This window comes from Serinus canaria, chromosome 1 (assembly GCF_022539315.1).
Source record: "Serinus canaria isolate serCan28SL12 chromosome 1, serCan2020, whole genome shotgun sequence".
In the NCBI taxonomy this organism is placed as follows: Eukaryota; Metazoa; Chordata; class Aves; order Passeriformes; family Fringillidae; genus Serinus; species Serinus canaria.
Window position 1 is genome coordinate 42,500,951 of NC_066313.1, and position 13,506 is coordinate 42,514,456.

Consider the following 13,506-nt stretch of genomic DNA (forward strand, 5'->3'; position numbering starts at 1 on the left):
CTCGGTGCAGAGGTGGGGCAGGAGGTGCTCCAGGTACCAGAGCTGGGATTCCCCTGCAGCCCCTGGAGCAGTCCATGGGGAGGCAGCTGTGCCCCTGCAGCCCATGGAGATCCATGGGGATGCACAGATCCCCCTGCAGCCCGTGGAGGAGACCCACAGCAGAGCCAGGGGGATCCTTACTGCAGTGCTCAGAGCTGCATCTGACACTCTAAAAAGGTTCAGTACGATCTATTTTGGGTCTTAGCAGTATTTAATTCCTTCACTGTGTGCTCGCAGCCCAGAGGGGTTGCAGACAGAGATTTTCCAGATTAGTGCTCTTTTTGTGACAGTCACAGAACACGCCTCAGCAGCAGCAGGGTGTATGTCTTGTAAAGCAGGAGTGCACTTCAAATTGTGCTGGGTCTGCATCCAGCTTGTCTGCCATACATTTGAAGCTGAAATCACTCCAGCATTAGCTACAGCTCAAAAGGAGACACATAACTCACTTTACATAGAAGCACACTTTGATACACTCTTTCTTCAGACAGCAGGGATAAATGACTTGTAGGAAGATACCATTTGCAGGACAGAAAATTTATGTTGCAGAGACTAGAGATTTTCTAAAGCTTTATTATTGATGCAATGAATTAGTATTTGCTACTCGATGTAATCTTGGCACATGCAATATGCTTTTTACTGTTTTGAAAAGAAATGGAAATGCAGAGTAGCTGTTTTATTTCAAAATGGCATCACATCAATCAGGCTTTTCTTTGTTTGTTTTGAAGGAGGTGTATATGTAGGGCTGTTAGATGACAGGTCTCAAAATGCATACAAAGTATTTTACCTTTGGAAGGTGATTGTTACGGAGCAGATTCTGCATACTACTGTTTTCATTAAAATAGCTGAATATGAAAAGAAGAACCTGCTAATATTAAAGAATAAATCTTGCTCTCATTCACTGGTTTACTCCACTCCTTTCCTTGCTCCCAGTCCTAATAGGTATTACCCCATGAGATCTCTCTTCACCTCCATATTTTTTACTGAATCCCAGTAGCAGAAAACATTCTCCTACCACTAGATGAAGAGAAAAAGAGTAGGAATTCTTGCTTGAGAATTACTAGAATTTACAAAAATCAAGAGGATGACGGCATGCAGTAGGAATGATGCCACCGAAAGTGGAAGAAAAATCCTTCAGTCCTTTTTTCTTTCTCACACAAGATTTGCAGTGTTATCACTGGGAATTCTGCTTCAGCAATAGCTTGTAGAACTGACATTAAAAAAATTCCACAGAATATAAAGGGAATTTATGACATAACAAATAATATTTAATATATAGCATTGAATGCATACACATCAGTACCAGTGCCGTAACAACAAAACAGAACTTGTAAAATTAGCAGCAGTTTTTTGCAAGTACAAAAATACACATTTTTTTCAGAACATATATAATAGCAAAATTTAACAGGATATATTATACAAACTCAAAGCATTTAGATAATGCATTATTCCAATATATTATATGATGTAGGACACAGACAGTGAGACCGAGTGCACCCTCGGCAGGTTGGTAGGTGACAGGATGCTGAGAGCTGCAACTGACACAACAGAAGGACGGGATGTCACCCAGAGGGACCTGGACAAACTTGAGAAGTGGGCCCATGAGTTGTTGAACCTCAGGAGGTTCAACAAGTCTAAGTGCAAGGTGCTGCACCTTGCCCTGGGTCAGGAGAAGCCCAGATACAGGTACAGACTGGGAGAAGAACTCACTGAGAGCAGCCCTGCCAAGAAGGACTTGGGGGTGCTGGAGGATGAGAGGCTGGCCATGAGCTGTCAGTGTGCACACACAGCCCAGGAAGCCAAAGCTGTCCTGGGCTGCATCCAGTGGTGGGCAGCAGGGCCAGGGAGGGGATTCTGCCCCTCTGCTCTGCTCAGATCCCACCTGCAGGGCTGCATCAGCTCTGGGGTCCCAGCACAGTGAGGACAGGGACCTGCTGGAGTGAGTACAGAGAAGGACCATAAAGAACATTAGAGGAATGGAAAATCTCCTCTGTGAGGAAATGCTGAGAGTTGGGATTGTTAAGCCTCGAGAAGAGGAGGCTTCAAGAAGACCTAACTTAGGCCTTCCAATACCTTAAGGGGGCTTATAAAAAAGAAGGGAAGTGGCTTTTCATGTGGGCAGATAGCAGCAGGACAAGGGGCAAGGTTTTAAATTAAAAGAGAGCAGGATTAGATTAGGAAGAAATTCTACTCAGAGAGTGGTGAAGCACTGGAACAGGTTGCCCCAAGAAGTTATGGATGCCCCATCCCTGGAAGTATTCAAGGCTGGGTTGGATGGGGCTCTGAGCAACTTGGTCTAGTGGGAGGTATCCCTGTCTCTGGCAAGGGGTTGGAACGGGATGATCTTTAAGGTCCTTTCCAACCCAATCCATTCTGTGGTTGTATGTTTTAGATGTTGCATAATAAAATTACATGTGTTCTGCTTGCCATAATACATAATGCCATTTACAGCAATGTTAAGAAACTATTCACAACTAAAACATGAACAGAACAGCCAACAAAGCACAATAAATGAAACACAGAGTTGCAAGGTGTTAGTTACAAGATTCAGCGTTTCCCTTTACATATTTTTGGGCTCACTTTTTTCTTTCTTTTGCAGCGTGAAAGAAATAACTACACCTATTGAACATACCGTATAAACATACAGAAAACAACACACTTACTCCTTGGAGGACAATGAAGGTCATACTTATCAGTTTCAGAACAGTAGTATAATACCACAGTCATGGAAGCTATGCTGACTTTGCACGCTACATCAAAAGCACAAAGGACTGGGACTCACATCTGCAAGGCTCAACACTCGAGTGCTCAAGGACAGAGGCCCAGCAGGCAGCCCGCTGCCCTCGCAGGGTCAGGGAACAGGACTCTGGCCTTAGTTACCTCCTGGGTCCCTTCCAGATTTTCAGGAGATTTCTGTTTGCTTGCTTTTCAGCAATTTTTTTTTATTCCTGCAATGTTCCTGCAAAGCTTCACATTGGAACATTACTCAGTTTCCTAAAAAAAGAAAACCTGTGAGTCCGGGGACTGCTCAATTAAATTTGAACAATCTGGATGTTAAACTTAAAATGAACACACATCAACACCAAAGGCATTTTCTTTACGGTGTTTATTTTAAGCATTAAGGTTCCTCTGCAAAAAGCTTTGGTCAGTCTCTTCAAACTTTGGATTGCTGTAATGCTTTTCTAGACCTCCCCTTTGATCATGAAGTCTGTCTCTCCCAGTGACTTTCAGAGGCAATGGCTGAAGGTCAGGCTTAATGAAACAGCCATCCACTCCATCAGTAGGTTTCAGGGGTGCTGACCTGCTGCTGGGCCCCACCAAGCCCCTCTCGGCCCCAGTGTCAGTAGGTTGTGGAGATGGTGGCACTGTGCTGGGGGGAAGAAAACAGTCATCAGCCACAGCAGTGTCCTCGTGTTTCTTTAGCAACTGGAAAGTGCTGTCAAAAGGGGAGGAGGTTTCACTGAAGGTAAACAGAGCCTGGTCTGAAAACTGGGAGAAAGCACTGTCCAGGGAGCAAATTGATGACACAGAGGGAGATGTCCCAGAAGAAGAGTGGCTAAAAGAGCTAAATCCTGAGCAAGTATTTAATCCCTCTGGCGTTGGAGGCAGGAGACAATGAGACAGGTCTTTCCTTTCAACGTTTTGATTTGTGTTGTCACTTTTACCAACATCAATCCCTACAAGCAAGCTCTGATTGCCGAGCTTTTGCCTTTCCACCTGCAACGACCGGCGCTGGCAGAGACACTCTTCATCCTGGTGAGGCAGGACCACGTCACAGCTGGCTTTGCGCGTGGCCTTCTCGCGCCCGGCATCGGCGCGGCCGGAACCGCATCCCTGCAGGCCAACCGCGGGCTCAGAGGAGCGCCGGTGCCTCCTCACCGTCTTGGGAGAACCCGAGGTAGCTGCTGAGGGGAAGCCACTGGAGTAGGGAGACTTGTTTGAGTTTTCTTGCAAGGAAAACTTGGGGTGCGCGTCGTCAGAAATTTCCAACTGCTTCAGTTTGTTCTGGCTTTGGATTTCGTCCACCTCTGTCTGCTCCGAATCGCCGTCGCTCAGAGTGAAGACAGACTCCCTGCTTCTGTAATCCTGATCACGGGTTTTAATCCAATCACTGGAGGAAGAGTCAGCTTCATCATTCGCCTCATTCTCCAGGCTGTCATAGGAAGAGTCATTCTGGTGGAGAGAAGCAACATCTGCAAGCACAAACCAAGTGTTAACACATCAGTGACTGAACTGCCCTCTTGACAAGCAGCTTCTTTTTATTGTTTTGTTTTGTATTTTTTTTTTTTCTGGCAAGTATCCTTTACTTTTAGGAGCATTTACCCTTTAAAGATCCTTCAAGCAAAAATACTAATAATTTCATAAAAAATTACTCTCTTAATATTGAACTGGAGAAGCTAAAGTGAGTACTAAGCTACTGTTCAGTCAAGAAATACAAGGTAACGGCACAAATAAGGGTTAGGGGGTTTATGTTGTGATTTTATCTTTGGTTTGGTTTTTTTTAAGTAGATAGTAGCTAATCCAGCTGTAACAAATAATTTACATACATACATACATAGATGGTAATTAGTAATCTATTTTTTCTTTTCATTATTGGATATTGAAAGCAACATTTAATCTTTCTATCTTTCTTTTAGACAAATGAAGAGAACAGGGTACACTTCTTACCTCTACTTCTTCCAGAAAATACAATATTTTTAAGAGCAACACTGTGAAGTTTTAGGCTCAGCTTAAACAGCCACCATTTGCACTGAGCAGTGCACACCTGGACCCTATCCTGCACCTGCAATAATTGGAATTACATTAAATTTCTTTTGCTCTGGGTTAGGCTAAGCTGTCTTATCTCACATTTGCAGCAGACACAGTTCATGCACGGGCAGTCACCATGCCTCAGTGCCTGCCTGAAAGCTCATTCAGTTGCTGTGACATGTCATGGGTCTGAGCTCTCACTGCCAGCACATCCCAGCACAGCAGATCCCATGTGCTTCACTCCTGGGGAGGGGGCAGGCCAAATTTCACCCAATCTCTCTGGAGGCAGAGCATGAGGAGTTTGAAACAGCCACATTGAGTCAGCCAGACATGCTGACACAAGTGTCGTTACCACTTTCAGCACAGGCCACCCGTGACAACATTTATTCGACAAAAATACTGCTCTAGAAATACTTTAAGGAGATATACAAAACTCCAGTCAAAATCAGAGGGTTGGAGAGAAAAAAAACCATTAATGATAATCTGGAAAACTCTGTCAACTACTCTGCCAAACAATTTCAGTCACCAGTTCCATGATTTTTCTGTGCTAGCAGCAAAATCTGGATGTCCCATTGAAACTCTGGAGATCTCTCTCTTTTGATAGTGAACAGACACTTTCAACCCTAACGTAATGGTGTGACAGCTGTATTGTGACCATTGTTGATCACTGACCTCCTGATATTTTGGGAAGAAACGGGCTGATGAAAAAATTCTAGATTTGAGAGGAAACCTTCACTACATTTTTTTCTTTTTTTAATTTTCTTTGTTTCCCCTCCCTCCTTTTTTAACCATAGTGGTTCAGATGACCGGTATAGGAGCAAGAGTCTTTGTGAAAGCATTTTGTGATATGATCCAGGTCTATGGTAAGTTGAATCAGTGATTATGACCAATTCTTTGGGGAATTGAATGGAAAGAGAACAGCAGTATCTGGGAACATGAAGAAGGAATGGCATTTTCCCATGGAATATATCAATTTTTTGCCTGGCTGAGTTTATCTGTCTTAATGGGATCAAAACATCAATCTGCATTACCTGAGCTGTTCTCTCTCTTGCATGTCATCAGTATTTCTCCAAAGAGGGAGGTAATTTCATCTCCAAAAATCCTGCAGCAATTCTCAATGAGGAACTGTACCAGACTAGAAATCTGCAACAAAGCAATGGGAGAGAGACGTCAGATCTTTTATTACTCAACTCAGGACAAGCTCACCATACAGATGAGGAACAGGAGCAAACTGTCATCCATGACGACAGCCAGGAACTACTCTCTTGGTCTCCTGGGCCCAACAACCTGTCCTGGTACACATCCTTGTAAACATCTTTTCCATTTTACTCTGTCCTGTTCCAAGGTCACCACAACCATAGATCTTCTTGATGAGAGAAGCATTTTGCTGACATACTGGCATTGCTTTATGACCTCTCTCCCCTTCTTCCAGGAAGGATATGACAATGTATTGATGAATGTTTCTGGAGCCCTGATTTGAAGAGGTACTGAGTGTTCTCATGTTTGCAACCAACAGCCTGGTTGAATGGGATGAAGGTCGGTTGGGTTTTCTGCTACACCGAAGTGTTTCTCACCTTTTTAATAAATTCACTTTCCATATCAGGAGTGGAGGATACAGGAGGCCAGAGCAGGCTAGGTGCAATGCAGACAGCTAGATTAAAGGCATTCATCTGGTTCTCTTCAGATCGCATTTCTATCCCATGCAGCACTCCAAAGATGTAACGCAAGAGAACAACATTAGCTCTGGGGAGATGCTCCAGTAACCTGAAAACATATAGAACCAGAATTCTTCACATTAGTGACCACTTTCCATAGATATACAGAAGTCAAAATAATGGAAATGCAGAAACAGGGTAACATGGTCCACTAATTAAACCAGGGAGGGCATCAAAGAGATGTTTTTGTTAAAAAAAAAAAATAATTGCAAGTTGAATATTTGTGATTCTGCATTCTGGGATATACATTTATAGGAAAAGAATGTAGAGAATATAAATAACTACCTTTGGATGCTTTTTATCTTCTCTTCATTATTTCCTTGATCCAGCACAGAGACCCACTTATCACACAGCTGGGATGATAAAATACTGCCTGGGATGTTGCGAAGAAAATCCTTATCAAGAGAAAAGAAGAACAAAACACATGAGCAGCTGTTCTGGGGCATGTGAGGGAGTAGGAATAAGATACACAGATACAAGAGGATGTATCAATAGGACAGCACTCCTGGCAAGTATATTGTTATACACAACCACCAAAACCAGAAGAAAATCATCTGAGATAGAGGCACTTTAGATTATGCTTAAAGTGATTATTTCCCGGCCTTTCTCTACCTTTTCCTGTCAAATATAGGTATTTGAATGCTTCATCTGATATTGCTGAACTAAAAATCTGCAGTGAGACCAGTTATTTTGATGTTGCATAATGTCTGTCTTTATTTATCACTTCACTTCATCTGTAGTCCCTGTTTCTTCTCCTCAGCTGACAAACTCAAATACCTCCAGACAATACACTAACTTCCTTCCCCTAATCAATGGAATACTTAAACTAATCATTGATAGTGCTGCTATTTCTCTTTCCTAACACCTCAACCATGAGCATGGAAATTGTTGCAGTTTAGGAAGAAGGTAAAATCTTAGCTTCCCAAAATAGCTAGGGTAAGGGAAGCTTTTTTTGCACAAGGAACATTGGTTTGACCAATTATACAAAACTGTATAATGCATGGAAAAAAGAATCCAAATATTTATGGCAACACTATAAACTCACTAGGATCTGCAGTGTAAGATAGTACTGATGCCTTTCATATGCAGAGAGTAACAGGACCAGGCTGCAGCACAGACCTCAGGAAAGCTGTCAGCAAAACAAGCTTGCTACTCCTCTTCCTCATCCTAATTCAGTGGTAGCCTCCTGTGGAGATCCTCACAAGGTTAATGTGCCACCCATTCTTCTTAATTCATTCCTCTTTGGGCCTGTCCCTGGAGAAAAGCCCTCCCTGGCTGAACACAGGATCTGTGCTGCTCCCACCCAAAAAGAGAGACAGGAACATTCTTCACATACCTTAAACAAAGATGCTGTCACAAATATGGATTCACGGGCCAGGTCCACTTCAGTGCCTGAATCAAGCTTCTCCTTTAGCTCTTTGAATGTTTTTGCACTTCCAGAGCGCCTGAAAATACCCTTGGTGGAAGGCCCCTCTTGGTAAAGGAGGGAAAGCATGTCCTAAATAAATTAAAAAGGCAAAGAGGATTTCCCATAAATATATTTTATTGTCCAATGCCACTAAAAAGTAGTTTTGCCATTTTTGCCACAGCTGTAAAGCTTTCAGTCCTAAAAAACATCAGAAATCAAACACAAGTGAAGGCTCACCCTCCAAACCATGCCAAACTGCACAGCAAAGCTGTGATTTGGGGCTCTCATTTTGGAAAACATCCCCTCAGAAATACTGTGCTGCCAATGCTGAGCACTAACTTTCTTCATGACCTTCCAGGACCCGTGCAAGTTTCAGCCAAGTCATTTAAACATATAAATGCTGTGGTATGGGAAAAGGAGAGTGGCCTGTCTAATTCAAAGCTTGCATTTGACAGTGGCCTCAGCCAGACACTGCTTTGCAGAAATGTATGAGACCCTCATTGCTCATCATTGTCATTAATATTATCACCAACCATAGACAGAATTCTGTTTCACTGTTGATATCTGAAAAAAAGAGATTTTTATCCAAACTAGAAAGTGCTTTGTTTGTTAATACATATCTGCACTTCTACAGCAGATCAGAGTCAGGTTTTTACCCCTTTGCTGCTTGTGAAAGGTATCAGACTCTGCAAGCAGCCCAGGGCTGTCAGCAGAACCAGCTCTGAGGCAAGGTGCTCCTGCTTAGGAGGTCACTCCAAGGGGGATAAAGCTCAGCTTGTGGCTCCCCTGAAGCCAGTGAGGCTACATAGGATTAAACAAGTAGACAGCTTATTACAGAGAAGGGAAAAGCAGATTCCTGCCCAGCTTTTAAAATAACGGGAGGGACTGATATTTTCTGTTAAATAATAAGAGGAAAACAAGGAGAAAAAGAAATGCAGAAATTTCTCCTGAGATAACATGTCCAGGATATTTGCCAGATGCTTAGTTCTCTGCAGTCCCCTGAGGGCCATCTCTCAGCATGCAGGTGAACTTTAAAAGGGGAAACACGTGCAGGCAATCTCTGGGATTATCTGTATGCACACAGTGGCCTGAGGACCAAATTATCAAAAATGATGGCAAGAAAAGGGACACAGAGGGGGGGTCCTGGGACACTGGTCCATCATCATTAAACTGAATTAGTCCAGCAATTAGTGGACCCCAAACTCCATTCCTTTTGGAGGGGTCTTTCCTAGTCTGGGCTATAAGGTAGGTCTTCCTGCCTCACAGCAGAGTAATTAAGTCTAATGGAAGCTATTACTTTTATTCTTTCATGTTTCTTTCTCATTCTTGCAGAGTCCAAGATCAAGAACTAATGGAAGTGCAGATGCTTTGGAGGAGCACCTTCATGGCAGCAGGACCCACGTCAGCATTTTCATTCTCTTTGCAGGAATTTAGAACTCTCCCATCAAAACAGTCTGAGTCCCACAGCACAGGATGTTAGCACATGAACAAACCCTTTCAAAATACATTTTGAACAAAATATTCACAAGATAAAAATGGGAAGCCCCTATTAAACTAACAAACCCAGATGAAATTGCATGAATGCAGCTGTGCAAGACAATTCAGTGTGGCAATGGCTAAAAGAGAGCCCTTCAGCTGTGAAAGCAAGCTGCAAGCTCTGAAGCAGTTATGCAGCATGCCTGCAGCATTCATCCCTGCTATTTTTTCTCTTGCAAGTAAATCCCATTCAGTTCCCCAGTATTCTATTCTCCAGAGATGCTGCGTGAATTCAGAAGTTCTATTTTGTGGTATCAACACAATGTTTAAAATTCAAAGCACAAAGTCTACCAAGATGTGATTCTATGCTTAGTAACTTTGGGATTTTTTTTTTTCAAATAAAAATTTACTATTATTTATGTGTTGGAGAAATTTCTGAAATGCAGCATTGGCTCATCTCTTAAACAGAGAGGAGGAGAGATCAGGTGATCACAGCCACACAGAGTCCACCTCTGGAGGGCTTATTTAAATAACCTAAATCAAGAAAATGTACACTTCTCCTTCAAAAGAAAACACTGTTAAAAGACCTGAAATGCCCTGGTATGATTCCCTATTCAGGCAGTGATAAAGCAGCACATCAAGCTCCAGCTTAGGAGACAGAACACCTACTCTTGTAAACTGGTGTGACCCCACTGATTTCAGGGGGGTTCTGGCAATTTCTTCCAGCCAGAAGTCAGGCTGTTAGGATGAAGGGCCCAATCCTGCAGGGCTCATTCCCACTTTGTAAATACTTCATCTGCTGTACTGACAACAAGGCCTTCTAATGACCAAAAATGCCACATACATGCCTTAATTATGCCTAGGAATGGGCTCTAGGACAACCTTTTTCACGCTCCTAGGCTGCTTTTGAGAGCACCCACAGCACCAGAGCTCCCTCGAGACAGGATGAAAAGATGCTATTGTAGCCTCCACATTGCCACCTATTTTTTGCAGTGGTGCTGTCAGACCAAAAATGAGGACTCAGGATGCTTGTCTGCCCTGGAATGACTTCAAGAAAGGCTCTGAATTGCCTAGTTATGGGCAGGTGGCATTTTTATGCATGCGTGGGCTGCCTATATGGGACAGTGGATGAGACATTTATGGATGTGGGGATTTTACAGAGATCTTGGGAGTGGTTTAAAAAGGATGTGTGAATGTGGCATTCATTTACACAGTGTGAGTGAGGATTAGGGAACCAGCCTTATAGCATGGCCTGTACAGGAGAAATAGCCCAGAGCAGCAGAATGATCACATGCATTTCTCAAGCTGTTATTAACTGGGCCTGACCACAGTATATATAGAAAACCAAAGTTCTTGCTGGGAATCACAAATGAGGTTTCCCTATGGAAACCTTTCTGGTTTCTTTGCTTGGGTAATTTCAATGTCCCATTTACAAACATATCCTCATTTACTAAACAGAGAAATTCCACCACTCTAAGACCCAACCCTGAGCCTGGGACTCACCAAGAGGGGTTTGGGCAGGTTGTCATCCTCACAGATGGCTGTTAGTAAGAGGCCAAAGAGCTTCCCAGGAACAGCAGATGTTGAGGAGAGGGGTGCATTGTCCAAGTGAGTGCCTGGGCCACGCCAAAAAGCCCAATTTATGATAGATCTTTTCCTTTTAAATGACTTTTGGCTTAGGTCTGGGGAAAGAGAAAGGTGTTTATTATGAGAAATGCATTTCAATTCTACTTACAGTATTTGGGTTTTGGTGGTTGCTATGGTTTCAAAGGAAAAAATGTCACGAACTCAAAAAACTCCTTGCATCCAGCTAAGGCTAATCCACCATGTGCATACCTCTGTGTATTGGTGTGTGTGTGTAGAATGTGTGGTCCCACTCATGCCCTGAAGGGGATCACCAGGATCTGCCCTGCACTGCTGGAGGAATGTCAGCACTCTCCACCACGTGCAGGATGGCAAACCTCAGCCTGCTGACTTCACACAGCTGCACTCTGCTAAACAACTCATTTCCCACCCACAGGGGGAAATCCACTGCCCTCACCCCAGCACGCTGTCCAGGGCCATCCTAGCTCTCCTGACAATGTGGGAGACTCTCCAGAAATACCACCAGAGAATCAACTAATGAGATGGGGCATTTTCAGACCAGGAAAAGCCACTGCCTTTGCTCTCTTCTCCACAATGCAGGAGAGTCATCAGTGTCCTCACTCCAAGCATTTGCTGACTGTGGCCCAGGGATGGTGCCTGCCCTTTAATCACTGCCTTCCAGATGGCATTGCAGCATGCTGCCAGCACACTGATGGGCTCTGCTTGTCCCCATTGTAACATACATCATCTGATATCAACACAGGCATGCCAACTGAAACTCTCATTTGGAGGGTGGAGAGAAGGAAACACTGGTATTGGGACACAAAAAGGGGGTTTTTATAGGACCTTTCTCAACATCAGCCACTCTGAAGTCTTCTTAACAGCATGGGTTACTGCTAAAGGGAAAAGGAGTGCAGACTGGGAAAAACTTATTCTGATACAATTTTCCTTCCTGAGATGTTTTCAAAGCCAATCAGCATTGATTTAGTTGCGTGCCTACCCCACACACATTTTAATTAGCTGGTTCTCCCAAACATTTTACTTTCTGCTGTTGTGGAGGCCAGAACCAAGTCTTGCAGAATTAAGGATTGTGGTACAACACCAGATTTTTCTCTTCAATACTTTATTCTCTCCTATACTTTATTAGAATTTGGTTTTTAGCTCAAAGAGTGATTTTCATTATAGGTCATTGCATTCCAGATCATGATCCCTTTGGGAATGGGTGGAAGTCTTCATTAGATGCTTACAGGATGAAAAGTTACAGTTTAACTCAAAATGTGAACATATGAATGTGAAAGCCTGAAGAAAAATGCTTTTTATAAAAAATAATGAGGACATACATTTTAAGCAGTCCAAAGCTTCAAGAAATGTAAGTCTGGCAGTGTCTAAGGCTTTACTTGACACATCATGTTTTGGGAGACCATAACTGACCTGTAACTTTCAAAATTATATTTTTTTCCTTCAGATGAGCTAGATATTGACACCTGAATAAGGTCTGCTTTACAATCTAAGGTGTGCCAGCGTTCTAGTGACACAACAGCAAATACATACTGGTGTTTTTTTCTGTAACTCCTGTAGGTCTCAGTGGAAGCAAATATTAAGATGATATTTTGAAGAACAAGGAATAGCAGAAGTGAAGAAAAAAAAAAGTCTTAAAATTAGGAACTCTTCTCAGTCTCTTACTGATTGTTTCCCCCTTAACAGCCATGTCTCAAACTGAGAATGTGAAGAAGGGGTCATTGCAATGAACTGCAGCTCTCTCCTGGGACAGGAAGGAAATCTCACCCAGTTCTTCAGCACGCCAGGGCAGAAACCAACATCTGATGTGTGGCAATGAAATGCCCTGTCACTTAAAAACTAAAATGCACTGAAAAACAGGAAAACTCATCCTTTTCATATCCCCTTTTTAAGGGTGTTCACAAGTCATAAGCTGAAGAGGAGATGAGAAGGGGTGGGTGTTCACTTTCTTTCCTTGAACCTGTGCAAAGTTATAATGCAAGGAGAAGGCCAGACTCCTCTCAGCCAAGACAGATGCCAGTTATTGCTCTGCAGAAGTACTTCCACACAAAGACCTCATAGCCTCGCTCTGGTGGATTATCCTAAGCCAGAATCAGAAAAAAAGTAATACCAGTTTATTGGAAAATTTTGGTCAGAGCTCACAGCAGCTCTTCTTGCTCATATTTTACATGAAGGGAATGTCAAGTCATAGTTAATGTCCTAGCCATGGAAATGGCATCTCCTCTCCTTGAAACTAATCAGAAACTTCTAAATAAATCTTCAGCTCTATTTAACAATGTGCTCATCAGCATAATATAATGGCTATGTTTAACTGGTAGGTGACCATTCCTGTTACATGCTGAAAGGTACAGTGGAGGCAACAGAAACACCCCACTTCTTCCATATAGAAAACTCTCCTGTACTGTTTTAACCATGATGCCAGGACAGTTGATGCAATTGCACCACCACATTTGGTGTCCACACAGCCACTTACATGATGTGAGAGCCAGCTGTCAGTCATGCCTGCCTGCCTGTCAGCAC

The 13,506-nt window shown here is 43.0% G+C and overlaps 1 protein-coding gene across 2 annotated transcripts in view; it reads right to left on the reverse strand.

Annotated features, from left to right (window-relative positions):
* Positions 1 to 3,124: 3,124 nt before the first annotated feature.
* Positions 3,125 to 13,506, reverse strand: part of ARHGAP20 (Rho GTPase activating protein 20) — a 55,385-nt gene continuing 45,003 nt past the window's right edge. For both annotated transcript variants that reach the window (XM_030235049.2, XM_030235050.2), the window contains exons 10-15: positions 10,888 to 11,066; positions 7,837 to 7,998; positions 6,786 to 6,895; positions 6,360 to 6,549; positions 5,817 to 5,928; positions 3,125 to 4,229 (exon numbers count right to left, since the gene is read on the reverse strand). In XM_030235049.2, coding sequence (XP_030090909.1) covers positions 3,148 to 4,229; positions 5,817 to 5,928; positions 6,360 to 6,549; positions 6,786 to 6,895; positions 7,837 to 7,998; positions 10,888 to 11,066 — 1,835 coding nt within the window. In that variant the 3' untranslated portion in view covers positions 3,125 to 3,147. The remainder of the gene's footprint in view (positions 4,230 to 5,816; positions 5,929 to 6,359; positions 6,550 to 6,785; positions 6,896 to 7,836; positions 7,999 to 10,887; positions 11,067 to 13,506) is intronic.